General features: G+C 31.7%; 1 protein-coding gene across 7 annotated transcripts in view; it reads right to left on the bottom strand.

The window, feature by feature from the left end:
* LOC126739256 (triple functional domain protein) overlaps nt 1-15478 on the bottom strand; it is a 288570-nt gene that overhangs the window by 215935 nt on the left and 57157 nt on the right. For all 7 annotated transcript variants that reach the window (XM_050444845.1, XM_050444840.1, XM_050444841.1 and 4 more), the window contains exons 3-5: nt 1984-2179; nt 1816-1925; nt 1573-1757 (exon numbers count right to left, since the gene is read on the bottom strand). In XM_050444845.1, coding sequence (XP_050300802.1) covers nt 1573-1757; nt 1816-1925; nt 1984-2179 — 491 coding nt within the window. The remainder of the gene's footprint in view (nt 1-1572; nt 1758-1815; nt 1926-1983; nt 2180-15478) is intronic.

Genomic DNA, 15478 nt, shown 5'->3' with positions numbered 1-15478 from the left:
AAACTGGCTTTAAGGAATTTTAACGAAGCTGTGGTAAAATATTATTGTCATTAATTCGAAGAAGACTTCGTTTGGAAAATACTTTTTTAAAAACATTGTAATATTATTTGGCTTTGTCTTATGAAAATAAAAAAAATAAAAAAAAAATGAAATTACAGAAGCACGAAAAATTACGCCATGGAATTTTAAAAATATATTGAATCACAGCCCATGACCCATGCCTAAGGCAGAATACATTTTAGATATTTGTTTTCTAATTTAAATCATTTATTCGTTTTTTTCAGTATTGATCTATGGTCTTATATTTTTAAGATAAATCTAAATCTTTTACAAATGATATTTATAGCTATACAGGGGTGTCCCGCGAGGTAAGTGACAAAATTTCAATACGTGTTCGTGAATTTGTGTCGAAAATTTCCTATGAATATTGGTCCGCAAATGTTTTTTTACCAAGATATGATTTTTTAAATTTAATAGCGTTATTGTGCCAAAAACTACAATATAACCAAATTGATACTACTATGAAAATAACTGTTTACAATAGTTGTTTGTTCAGTGTCCACCTTCATACTGTAAGCATAGTTTAGCCATTTTAATCAAGTGGCTGAGGTTTTTCAATAACACGGTGATTATTACTTAGGTCGTTACTGATAATTTTAATTTTACGAAGCAGTTCAGCCCTGGTATATGATTTCTGTGCAAACTCTCCAACGTCCAGGAAAAATATTATAAAAAAATATTCAGTCTAAAAATATACATTTCTACTACTATGGGGCGGAGCACCATCATGCTGTAACCACATTTGTTGCCTGCTTTCAGTAGGAATATCCTCTAACAACACAGGCATTTATTCCCATAAAAACTGAGGGATTGTTGCATGAGGATTTTCAAGCTGCCAAGAATGGGAACTCCTTAAATTATTGACACAGTCTCGGGTGAATAAAGCTTCATTGATGAACAAAATGTTCTGGACCAAATTACGAAGTGCAATCAGCTAATTGCAAAACTGCATAAGAGAGCCCAGATTAGTGAGCTTGGACTGGTTGCAGATGATGCACGTATAAATCAAAATTATGCATTGTTCTCCTTCATACAGTCGTTCGGGTAAAACGTGATATTATGCGAATATTAGTTGATAGTGACCCTTCAACACTATCCAGTAATCTACGCTGCTGAGAGAAGTATTTGGAGATGATCCTGTTGCTTTCGGTTAATAAAAAACTGTCCCAAATACTCATCATCAGGTATTCTTCGATTTGGATACCGGCGGCCAATATTAAACCACTATTTTAAAAAAAAAATCATATCTTGGTAACAAAGCATTTGATCATAGGACAATTTTGACTCGAATTTATCTAAAGACCACGTAGTGAAATTTTGTCCCTTACGTCGCAGGACACCCTGTATATGAAATAGAAGCTTATTTCAAAATCGTTTTATAACCTCTCCTGGACATAATTCTAATGATGATCTTGTTGCTTTTTTGCTTAAATATCTACTTCAAGTCCTTCAATAGTCTTAACAATTTATGAAACAAATCTTAGTGTTTCTAAAAAAATAATACCAACGCACCTAATACATCAATATCCTCTACAGGCGCCTTCATAATTTTCTTCTTCATTTCATTGTGCAAATCTATTTTGTGTTTTGCGCCGCTGACATCGTCTGCAAAGTCGTTTCTGGCCAAATCTTCCTGAAGATCATCGAGTCTATCTAGCAAGTCGGCGGCTTGCCACGAAAATTCTTCAGTTGCTAACCTACAAATTAAAAGAAAATGATTATATAAATACTATTAATTACTTCTTCAGAACTTACCTAGTTTCTAACCAATTAGAGTGATCATAAGAAAGGGATCCTTCTAGATCCGACGTGAGCTGGCTAGTATCAATTATTTTTGGTAAGGCTTCTATACTTATCATATTTGTCTGAAATTAATAAAAGAGATAAAAATTTTCGTAACAACATTTTAGGAATGATGCCGACCTCAAATTTGTACTTATGGGATCCTAAGGACGTTCGCTGCTTCTGCCAAAAATTGTCCGGTTTAACTATTACGGCTTGATGCACGGCACCCTGGGGAAAATGTTCGTGCAGGACTTTAAGAATCGGTTTCACCGTCGACCAGGTTGAGCCGCGCATATCCACCAACACTGTAAAGCCTAGATTTCGGGCTTCATCACTGAAAAGAAAAGATCCAATGTTAGATTTATGATTTTGGATTTTTGCAATTTTAAAACGGTTTACAGTCAATTTAGGAGATTTTATGTTAGTTACTTTTCTGCTAAATTTTTAAAGATATTTCTTCCAAGCAATTAGGGTTTTTCAGGAATTATAAATAATTTTCCTCAATTTTCAGGCTTTGAGCTTTAGGAATTATTTTGCCCATCTCTTTCTACTCATTTTTAGAAGTAATTCTTGATCTGTGGTTGTAAATATTTCAGCTGTAGTAATTTCATTTATTTATTTCAATATACGACAGAGCCAGTTTACAAAAATAATAAGACAAAATACTAGATAATATAAATATAATACAAGAATTACAAAAAATAAATATACCAAAATAAAACCTCACAAAAACATCATTAATAAAGCTAAAAACTTCACACTACAACTAATGTAGGTTAAAGTCTACGATTAAGAATTTTTGATTTGAGTGACCATAAGCCACTGAAAAATGGATCCAAACTCTTATCAAAAACGTTTTATTAAAAAAACGCAAAGTCCTAGTCAGTGGAGAAAAAAAGCCATAGTTGGCCAAATGAAAGGGTAAACGAAACATAGGACAGTTGACCCTACTTTGACAGGTGTTAAAAGGAATTTCTTCCAAGATGGTAGGACAATGATATAACCAGTCAAGATCTTATAAAATGTTAAAGCATCAGAATAATGCCATCTGGCTTAAATGACGTCTGACTATACTATTTCAAGTGATAAAACCAGAACTGCGCATACTCCTGTAAATAATATCCAAAATGTATGGTAAAAAAATTAGCTTGGTATCGAAAAGAACACCTAAATGTTTAACTGTATCAACTGACATGAATTCGTTATTGTTGATTGTGTATTCATATTTAATAATTTTACTAGAACGAACAAACGAAATACGTATTGACTTCTTTAGATTCAGTTCCAGACTATTGCTATTACACCACTAAGCAACACTATTTAAATACAATGAAAGTTGCTCAGCATCAAAATATGACTCAATGGCTTAATACAGTTTAAAATCATCAGCGAAAGTAAGATGCTTTGAATGAACAATTCCATCACTCAAATATCTTATGAACAAGTTAAAAAAAACCGGACCAATATGCGATCCTTAAGGCAGGGCTGAAGATTCTTTAATCCATTAGAAATATTATTATTTAATGACAAAAATTCGAAATCCTACCAAGGCCTATAGCCCCAACCTTCCTAACCAGATGATCATGACCAACCCTATCAAAGGCCTTTGAGAAGTGTATACACACTATCGACTTGTACAGACCTCTCAAAGGCACCAACCAAATCATACTGGTAAGTCAACAGGTTAGTCACCGTGGATCTACCCTGAGAAAAACCAGGCTAAATCGTTCGCCTGCGGTGCCATGAAAATTGCACAGAAAACAACTTGTAAAACAGCTTAGGAACTGCACACTGAATACACACACCTCTATAGCTACAAATATCAGTTTTATCGCCGTTTTTATGAATTGGTGTTTTTTAATGCCAGGAAGCTTTTTAGCTTAACTTTCAATAATCAGGAAATTAGCCTGACGTCAAGCAAAGATTGAAAAGGTGATGCAGAGGCTTATTCGGAATACACACACTGTTTTTAAGAAAAACAGATGGAATCTTAAGGGCCAAAAGAATATTTGTTAGGAAGGCGTCAAATATCTCGAACAAAAAAAGAGATGCAATTTAAATCCAGACTGTAATGAAATTTATAATTAAAAGCCTTGATGATAGGTTGCCTGTATGTAGCTTTAAAATACCTAGCAAATAAGTTTACATCTTGACCATTACCAGCAACCTCGGCTTCCCTATACATGCTATTGGGGTATGAATTAGACCTACGCAATGTATTGAGGTGTTTCCAAAATGAAGAAGGATCATGAAAAATTTCAGTATTTAATCTTTCAATATATGACCTAAAACATTCATCACAAAGAGTTTTAAATTTATTCCTCTAATTTGAAAAATTAATATAATCCGTGCGATCCTGACTATTTTTGAATTTTGTGTGAGCAATCTTTTTTTTAACAAGATTCTGTAATTTTCTACTAAATCAAGTGCAAATCTCAATAACAAAATAGAGAGCATTGTAAGAAATATCAAAGCATTTATTAATAACCTGCTGATTAAAAACAGCATCCCAATTCATGCTAGCAAAGTAATTATTAATGATAACAAAATCACAGTTTACATAATCATAATAATAGAAATCATACTTAAGGTCTAAATCACAAATTAATAGGATACACACTACTTATTTCATAAGCAGGGTGGTAGTTTGATGCCAGTGAGAAATTTTTAGTCAGAAGATTTCAACATCAGACAAACTTGAAAAAAACAGATTCAGAAATGTACCAAATAAATTTGGCAAACCATTCACCTGCTTAAGATTAAAATAGTACAACAACTACATAGCACATTTACAGATGATATAGACTCAGCCGTCTTAACACACAGCCCGTTCACAGAGGGAGGAACTCTGCAGGAGTTCTCCCATTCACAGAGGTTTACAGAGGGAGGAATACCACATGTGGCAGATTAAAAGCACCACACAATAAAATATCTCAACTAGTAAGAACACTCACAAGATCCATGGATGTAGAGAGAAATTTCTCATAAATTGATAAAGGAGAAGCAGGAGGGATGCAGACAGCACCAAAAATTATATTCTCGTTACTGCGTGATACAAGCAAAAAGATATGTTCCAGGATTGAATCATTGATCTGTAATAATCTGGCTTTAAAACATTTACTATTACTATTACATATTAACAGCAATCAAAGTGCCACCACCCCTTTGCCTCAGATCCTGACGGAAAATATTGAAGTCAGTGAAGTTTAACTTCGAGTTCCAAAATTCTCATTAAGCCAAAATTACAACATTTCGCAGATCAGCTATTTTAGTTCGCGAACCAACCACATTATGAAAGTATACTCTTAGTTTTTTAGAGTTTGTTTAATAACATCATTCCTCTTTTTTTGGACCACCTTAGGAATGCCAATAATAAAATATTGTATGTGCAAATTATGTTCTGTACGTAAGCGCAAAGTAAGTTCTTCATAAGCATTTTTTATTTGCTTACGTTGAATAGGTGTTAGGTCAGCTTTTATTTTAATTTGACAATTTTCGAGTGATTTACGATTTTTTAAGCTCACTATTAGGGAAAACCACTCGTAAAGGTCTCAATTTGTTTTTATTCGATTTGCCCAGACATTGCCTAGATAGGCTTTAAAACTTGGACATAAAACTTAGAAAGCACTCAGTTACATACTTCTTGTCGTGATCTAAACGAACTTTGGATTCTTCGGCATTACTATCAGACACATCATAAAAAATAACATTCAAATCATCATCAATATAACATAATTTTTCAAATACATTTTAAAAAAATGTACCTAACAAAGGAGCGACCACTGGCATAATTAGGTCTCTGTATAAAGAGGGCTCAGAGCCTTTATGTAGAATCTGAAACTTTAGAGCCTTGAATATCCCTTTTCTGTATTCCTTAGAAAATGTTTCCAAAGTAACGGCTTAAAATACACTAACAAAAAATGATAAATTACTTGCTAAATTAAATACACCTTTCATCTAATCGCTTCTATCCAGCCTGAATTTTAATGTGAATTTTCAGTGCTGCATGTTCCCCTTTTATCCGCTTGGCAAGTCCCATTTAAAAGTGAGGCAGTAACTTAGAGATGGATATGACGTAATAGATGACAATAAATTTCCTTGACGAGGCAATATATTATTTAGAATGCTTGAAACTACAAATCCTGGGTAACAAACTGTTGTTTGAAACAGCTGAATTAATGTCTGTATTAATATGGATGTACATAACCATGTTGGTGCCATCAGCAATATATCGTTTAAGTTTTGGAATTATCGAAACGCGTGAATATTGAATATTTCTTAGATGAAACCGTGTAACCCGTAATTGCACACTACAACGTTAAGAATTTAAGCAACGCTATCGGAACTCGTTCGATGGGTAATTTCCTCACTCCTGTATGATTAATGGGATCTCGAGTTCATACCATCCGGCGGCAACGAATCGCCGAGGTATTTCATTAATTTTTAAGTGATGGAATATTAACTGAGAGCTCTTTCCTTATGTAATATCATATCCCGACTATTAAGTAAGATTCCCTTAAATCCATAAATATTTAATTTACTTAGTTTGATAATAAATTATTTATTAATGGATTACCAACAGCAAGCAGCCTTGGCCAATTCGTAAATAAAATTTTAAAATTTAATTGCCCCACAAATCCTTCGGCATACCTCAGGGTAAGTACTTACTTGGTAACTTATACAATCGTAGATTAGAAAACATAATACGTTCTCTAAATCAAGGAAATAAGAATAAGGTAGAGAGAAATAAGGTAGAGAAATATATGTATCTGAGAACATTTTAGACTTTAATGAGTAAACAAAGGCGAAACAGTATGGAGAATCGTTAACGAAGCCATGGGTAATTCCTAATTAAAATCTAACTCGGTGGCTGAAAGGATTTGTATAGGTAATTTCAAAACTAGACACAGCAATGTAATTGCAAATGAATTTAACAGAAACTCTACAGGCATTAGACAGTAATAACAATTTTTAGAAAAAGAATGTTACATTTGATTTACTCTATCAAATCGCATGTTCTTTATTTCAACCGTTAATAGAAATTATAATCATAGAAATTAGGCATAGTTGAGTCTGAAATAATTGAATGCATGTAAATTGGATGGCGTTTTAATTACTTTTATTTGAAGCATTATCACCTACATTACTAGACCATTAATTATACTTCACTATGGTTAACTAGCCCGAATGTGCCCCTAAAAAAGACGGATATCGTCCAATATCCCTGTTGAGTGCAGTATCTAAAAGAGTTACGGTTGGGTAAAAGAGTTATGGTTTAAGAGGTAGAATCCAGGAATGGGTAAATTCTTATCTTCTTTCTTCCAGGTCTTAGATTTTTTAAATGAATAAAGTCCAATCTGATGCAATGCCTATGGATCTTGGGGTTCCATAAGGATCCATCCTTAGAGCTCCAATATTTGTAATATTCGCCAATGATCTCCCGTCTGTGGTGCACCACATAGAAGGTCATGTTTGCTGACGATAATTCTTGGTTGTGTTATAAATCTTCAACTGCTGTTTTAGACTACAGAAGCGAGAAATTTAGAAGTATGATAGGGGTGAATCAAAGATTTTCCTGTTGTAATTTATTTACAAGCTTGCAGATACTTACTTTTCCAAGTATTTACATAATGGAACTGTTTCTGTAAAACTGAATTTGCACAGATTTATTTCCAATGGGACTTTTTATAGTTATAATACAATTCATAGAAATGATATGTCTATATGGGAATAAAATTTTTTAATAAGCTAGGATGAAAATGATTAATAGCATTATATCTTATAGGCTTGAGGTTAAAAAGGTTAGTTTTGTTTATTGAATGCTTTTATTATGCAATACTATTAAACTTTTTCTATACCAAAATTGTTTTAGTCTTATAAATATAATAAATCTCAAAAAATATACCGTTTTTGGGAGTACTTAATACATAAGCAACAATCTCTGTTTAATTTACGAGATTTAATATAATTTTAAGTTTATTAGAAGAGGCTAAAATATTTAGTTTTAATAGACCAGTCGTGCAGCATACATCAATCAATCTTAATATTTCAGATTTGCATTATTCGGATGAATTTCCAAAGGAATTTTAAATAAGTTCCTTAAAGGACCAAGTCAATCATAATAATTCAAGAATTAATGGAAAAATAGTAACTAATTCCTCTAATAATAGCAGCCACCTGCAATAAAATAAATACGTTTATTCAGATAAAAATGTATACAAAGTGCTAATTAAGTATGTACTATAAATTTAACAGGCGATTCTTAGTTCGAGTAATTTTAAGACAAAAAGTTCAATACACATGTCAGTAACGGCTTCGCTGACGAGATACAGAGTGTTGGTTTTTCTTGAGAAATTCGTTTTTCGATCTCGTTTTTAAGGCCAAAAATGGGCTCCAAAAATGCGATATCTCAGCTTCTAGAAGAGCTACCTTGCGGATGGTCTCGTTGGATACAGAAGGAACAAGCTAAGACAAAATCTTAAATATCCTGTATGCGATTTTGTTGTAATTTGGCTCTGTAATGGGTACTAGTAAGGTGTTGATTAAGTCCTAGTTTAATTACTTTTTTTTAAAGTCCACTGGCGTTCTTAGCGGTTCCTAAACGACTATTTTTGACTCGAAAACTGGACGCCCCTGATGTTTATGGATTTTTTAAATTCTTTTTAGATAAACCAATTAAAAATACAGCTTTTTTTGCCTCCTGCTTAGTTTTCGAAAAAAATATTAAATGAACTTACTTGCATATCTCTATATCACACGAGAAACTGAAAATTTATATTTTTTTACTAACAATCATGTAACAGCAACAATAGATTTTAATAAACAATCAATTAAATTGCATTCAATTAACACGTTTTCAAAGTTTACAGAATATAGAATATTTTGTAAGCTTTGACGTTGTCATCGAGAGGCCTGCAGCTGTACGTACTGTTCAAATTTAAGAAGCTGTTTAAAATTTAATTGATGCAAATCCTAATACAAGCACTTTGAAAATTGGGAATTCTTTAATAGCATTTCCAACACCTAATTTAATAAAATACGATAGTTCGCATGTTTTACTTTAGTGCTTATTTATTGTTTAACTGCCTAGACAGAATAAAAAATTATTTTGTTGGGGAAATAAAAAACTATTTCCAGGCAGTTAAAGTTCTTTGAAATAAGAAATGTATAATTGTAAATAAACAAATTATAAAAAAAATACTCCCAAAGAAAATCTCATGTTTTTTGTGTAATCTAGGGATATGAAATTAAGAGCGTTTAATTTTTTTTTACGAAAACCAAGCAAGATACGAAAAAATTTCAAGAAACAAAAAAGCTGTATTTTGAATTGGTTTATGTAAGAAGAATCTATAAAAGTCAAAGACATGTATTTTTCTAGTCAAAAATATTTGTTTGGGTATCGCTCCGGACGCTACCGAACTTAAATAATGTAATTAAACTAGGACTAAATAAACACATAACTAGTATAAATTACACAGTGATATAACAAAAAAATTGGATAAAGGATATTCACGAAAAAACAATTTTTTTATTTAAGGTTAACACCCTGTATCTCGTAAACGAAGCCGTTGCAACTACATGTTTATTTGAACTTTTAAAAATCGTAAAATGATTGAAAGAATGGCCTGTCAAATTTATTGTACATACTTAAATAACACTCTGTATAAAAAATAAATTTGAGTGAAATTTGTAATAAATGAAAAATTGAGACTTAAATAGTACGCTATTAGTTAAAAAAATATATAATATAGAAAAATAAGCCATTAATCAAACAAATAACTTTAGATATTGGGTTTTTAATATACATCCCTTGTACTCTTTTAAGGATGATCACAAACAAATATCTCTATTTGAAAAAATTACTTGCTAGTTATTGATTAAAAATCATTAGACAGTGTAGCAAAAAAGCAATAATGGTGTTGGAAAATTAGGAATAAAGTTCTATGAGAGCTTCAAAGCCTAAAGCCTAACTCTTCAAAGCCTAAAAGATTTAGCCTCAATAAACCAGCGCAGAGCGAACATCAATAAATTTTAATAATTCAGACTTCTAAAATTCCGATTGATTTACCCTAAAACGATAAAACTTCGTTCAGCTGACTAAACTAGAAAAGAGCACGCCCAATCGATCGCGATCATTGGCACATCTTCAAAAATGCCATCCGGGCGACTTTAAGGCAGCAAACCGGGCATATTTCAAACCGAAATAATAGCGGCACTGCATCTGCAATGGAAATCGCTATATTTCCGATTTGTCGTAAATTTTAAACTTCCGGGTGTATGCGTACAAAAGCGCACTGAAACTGCAAAACCGGTGCCAGGAAAGTTATGCTAGATGCCATTAGGCGGATTTGGAACGGCGTTCTTCTTTAAAGTTTGAGGTTTTAAATACCTTTTTATGTAAGTAAATTTATTGCTATATACATTAAAATGTGGTTTTTTTCGATCGATAGAAAAAGTTGTTTTAGTAACTCCCTGAGTACGACAGAACACACACACAAGGTCTATGAATTGTATGTGAATTGCGTAAAACCTCTAAAATTTAAAAAATGCCTACAAGAAAAGTACTATTTACAAAAATTGCCAATAGTATTAATTTTTTGAATAGAAATTTAATTTTTATAACTTTGTCGTATATCTCGATATAATTTATTATTTTTTTTAATTGTAAAAATACAATACATTTTTTAAAGTTTTACAGTATTTTTAAAATTTCAATATACGTCAGAAATAAAAAATTTACTTCAAAGAATTTACGCTAGAACTCACCCTATAGATCGCAAAAATCGGGTTTTACTAAAATACCAGATTATTAAGGGACCTAATTGACAGTTTAGAAATATTTTTTTTTTAAATTCCAAAGTGGTAATTTTTGTGGAATATTTTAGACACAAAAAGTAGCTCAAAACTTTCAAAATCTTGGGAACTATAAATTTGAAGACCTTTTCATCTCGTCTTATTGTATTTAGAATGTCGGAAATATGAGAAAACTATTGGAATTATGAGGATTTGTGCCTTGATTTTAGTGCAATCATTTAATTTTTGAGAGAGTTGGAATCCCTTCATCCAGGCAATTAACAGCCAGTTTTAATATTTTTCAGGCAACTTAGGTCATTTTTCCATTTTGCACAGGCAGTAAATTCGTTACTTCGTAGTTGTAATAATTTATATTTCCTAGAGGCAACTCGAGTAATTGCCTTTGTTAGGATCATCAACAGAGTAAATGAAAACTTCCTTAGTTAGGCTTTGTTAGTTAAAACTTCGACTTTAATTATAGTCATATCTGTAGTTTTAATTATATTTTATATTTACTTAATTAGATCTCTTTTAGATTTACATTAGGTAGATAACTTTCCATATTTATACAGGAAGACTATATCACAACAGGAGTTGACACCAAAGTTATCTTTTTTTTAAATGAAATGTTATTTCTTTTAATGCATTCTCCGATTCCACGCAAATTCTTAACACAACTGCATGCAACATACGCTAAACCTTAATCCACGAGCTTAAAAAAGTACTTCATCAGTAAAAATTTATTAATAATAATGTCACTTTTTGAGAAAGAATGTATCACACTTCTTATGATTCGAGGATTCGGAGATCGCGAGTGATCTTACCACCAAACCCTAGACCTTTTAAATAGAATATTACAATACCGCCTAAAGGGTACCTTTAAGGTAACCCTAAATGTCAAAATCTAATGGAATAAGGTCAGTCCTCGCTGGATATTCGAGTATCCCTCTCCGCCCAATTGATCTATTACGGAAAAAATTATTAAGAAACTGTTGTACATGAGCTGCATAATAAGGAGATGCATCATGTTGCTGAAAGTAGATTCTTTGGTCAAAGTTTCTATTTTCATTTGAAATAGTCGTGTTAATGCTGAACCAATGTAGTTTGTATATATTCAAGATCTTTTTTTTTTTATTAAATTGTTATCAAAAAATATTGGGCCAATAATTCGATCTGCAATGATTCCAACCCACACATTAATTTTTGCTTGATATTGTGTATGCTGCTTAATCACCACTGTCTTGCAAAAATGATTTTTTTGAAGTCAGTAGAACATTCAGTTTTGTATCCTTGCTTACCGATGGTTGTTTTTGTCTAGGGATACTTTTTCTTACTGAATTTTCTAATAATACCTACCCATTCTTTACCTTGATTTATTTTACAAAAACCTGTTTATCTGTGCGTTTTATTATTAAATAAAAATTTAAATTATTGTATTCCCCTAAAAGTGATCATGTACGTATATATAATTTTGGGGCACTTAGCTATTAATCACCTTCTCAAGAAAAGAAAATACGCATTTAACGTCGGGATCTTTTGTTTTTAATTCCTTACCTATAAACAGTTTTATTGAATTTAAAATCAAGGGTTAATTTATTTTTAAAAGAAAAGTACACCGTCAATTTCCTTTTTAAGAGCTTTCCAAAAGGGTGCCAGAAATGGCATCATCCCATTTAAAAAAATTAGGTAGGGTTAGGTTTCACCCATTCGGACGGTTTTTTTTAGATATTTAAAGGCGCAAAAAATCTTAATAAATTCGTTTTTGTGTTTTTCTGAAATACAATTTTAAAGAGCGATAAAGATTTTATTCCAGTTAGAGTCCTTACTCTGTATATAAAAGAGAGATATAATTGTTGAAACCTTCCATGCATTTGAAGCTATTTTTACATTTTCTTGGTATTTAAAGCCATCTCTTATTATTGAGTTCTTGGAATTTCTTATAATTAATCTCTCTTATCTTAAGTTTCTAATAATTTTAGATTTAATATTTTCTCATAAGAATTTTTTATATTCGTTTTGAAACGCAATTATGTCCTTCGTAGAACGTAGAAGCAGTATTTTATTATTTCGAAATACAGAGTATTAAAATTTTACGAAAAAAAATGTTTTTTTTTAAGTTATAATTATAATAATAATAAAATGTCTTTATTAAGCAAATGTTACAATAATGCCTATTTGCTTACAAAGGCGAAGATTAGCTACAAGCTACTGTTAAACTTTTAACCTTCATTAAAAAAAAACTAAAAAATAAATAATTTAATTACTTAAATAAATAATAATTGCAACTATATATTTTTTATTACTAATTACGAAATTAAGCATCAAATGTCATAATATTTTTATGATATTTTGTGCTTGATTATGGAATAAAAAAAAATTTAGAGGATTCTTAATTGAATATATCTGAAGAAAGACTAATACGTCACTGCCTTTTCTAAAAACCAAAATTAATTATAAAATCCTCCTTCAGTTTGAAGCAAATTTGATTCTCTGCTTTTTGTTGGAACGATAAAAACCATGTGTGTTCTGCAAAAAAAAACCTTAATTTTCTTAGCTCATTAGCATTTCCAAGTGCTTTGACCTCTGACTTTTGATGAGGCTCTAGAAATCCATGAGGGTTCTTACGTAAACTTCTGGTTCATACTAATACCTCCAATGGACCCAATTAATTTATTAATCGTTTTTCGATAGTGAACTCCGAGTTTCCTAAATTGCCTTTTAGGATCTCATCCATGGTCACGATTATCAGCTCCAGTTAGTCGGTAAGTTCGAGAAGTTTGGAAATTCTGCAAGGAAATGCTTCTAATCATATCATCTAATCTACAGACGTGAAACCAAGGGGACTCATTAACATTTCCAAGTTCATTGACTTCTGATAACTCTTGGTGACGCTCCAAAAATGCATTTTTAAGTAAACTTACAGTCCTGTCAGTAGTTCCAATCGATGGAATATATGCATTAATCAGTTGCTTTTCGATAGTGAATCCTGAGTTTCCTAGATTGTCTTTCAGGATCACATCCATGCCCACGAATATGAGGTCCAGTCAGAATTTCCTTCAAGTATCAATTTTCTGTAAGAAAATGTTTGATTTAATTTAGAGAAAACTCGTTAGACCTAATCCAAGACGCAAAATCAAGATGACATTTACAAGTTCTTTGGCCTCTAATAACTCCAGGTGAGAATCCAGAAATTCATCCGGATGCTTATGTAAATTTCTGGTTCATGTCAGTACCTCAGAATCTATTTACGCTTTACAGCTTGCTCACGGACATGAAATTCATGAGACAATGACACTTTATTGGCTTTTCGTTAACTCCTTTGAAACTCTGGGAATTTTTAGCGAAATTCGAGTGGTGGATCATGAGACTGATCTAAGATATTTGTCTGATTTAGAATTTTGAATAGAGCTGAAGCTGAAACATATCTAGGAATTCAATTGATTCACTCTCTCAATGGATGGAATTCATCAATGAATCAATCGTTTTTGACAGTGAATTATGAATTTCTATTCCGGGATTATGGATCCAATGCACCTCATCTCCAGTAAACTTTCTGGAAGAAAATTGTATATTTCCACGTAAACTGACATAGAACTTGCAGGAAAGGGCTTTTATTTTTTTACTCAAAAAGCTTATATTATATATCATCCAAAAAAAAGGCTGGAAAATTGCTCCAAGCTGAATGAGAGGATTGAGAAATAATTATTGTTGTTAGAAAAAGTAGTGACGTACCATTTTTAATTAAGAATTTTCAATTAAAAGCACGTTTGGAACCTTCTGTATTATCGAATATTTTGATAAAATTATAATTTCTCAAGATACATGACTAGGAGTTTTTAAAAAAAGACATTTACTTATTCTTTAAACTTAGTTTTTTGTAATCATTTGTTAAATATTATGCAAAGAAATCTTCCAAGAAAAATCAAACCCAAATTTAATAATCAAAACCTTTGTCTAGGAAAAAAATCATAATTTGTTTACGACCTCTCAATTTTTTACATAAACATAAAAAATTAGATATTACATATCATTGTTTAGATTTTTACGTAGATTATAAAAATCTAATAATATAATGTGTTTGATTTAAATAAACGAAGTTGAGATCTACTTACGATATAACGAGACTTGCAAAAACTTGCTAGATATATAATGAATATGATAGATGCCCAGAGAGTCATCCAAAGAACGAACGTTGAAACTGTGTCCATGACTATTAAAACGCGAGCACGTAAGTTTTATGACGTGAATAATTGCAATGTTGACCTAATTGAGCCAGACCCCAACTAAAACAATGTAAATTCGCTATCTGGAGACTAAGGGGCTGTGCCTGTCGGAGTAAACTAACTTTTGGATGACGCCCAAAATGTTAATTTCGAAATTGTATAAGCTCTTGCAAGGTGCCTTTACGGAATAATTCGATTTGCGTTGTTGCTTATTTAACGAACCAAAAAAAAACGCACCACCTCCGTGGGAAATTCTGCCAATTCCGGTATGTTTTAAATAATTTTAATTGGGAAACGCGTTATGAGAATGATAAAACCGTTTTTGTGGCCTTTTTACGCTTTAATTTTATTAAATGCACCGTTACACTAAATTTAACAGGACCTTGCGTTGTTTATTACAAGAAATTAGTTGTTCATCTCGCTATCCGCTTCGAGTTTATCCTTAATTGCTTGCAATGCAAACGTGGTAAATAACTCCATTTGTTTTGGGAAATTAACGTCATTCGACTGCTACTGTCGGTCGCTATTTTGGATCTAGTTCGGTTAAATTTTATAATTAATGTTCGTCAAAACAATAACCTGTGAAGTCAAGAGGCCTTCAACAACCATTATTCATA

This window comes from Anthonomus grandis, chromosome 8 (assembly GCF_022605725.1).
Source record: "Anthonomus grandis grandis chromosome 8, icAntGran1.3, whole genome shotgun sequence".
Taxonomy (NCBI): Eukaryota; Metazoa; Arthropoda; class Insecta; order Coleoptera; family Curculionidae; genus Anthonomus; species Anthonomus grandis.
The sequence above is the reverse complement of the archived record's forward strand: the minus strand, read 5'-3'. Positions and strand labels throughout refer to the sequence as shown.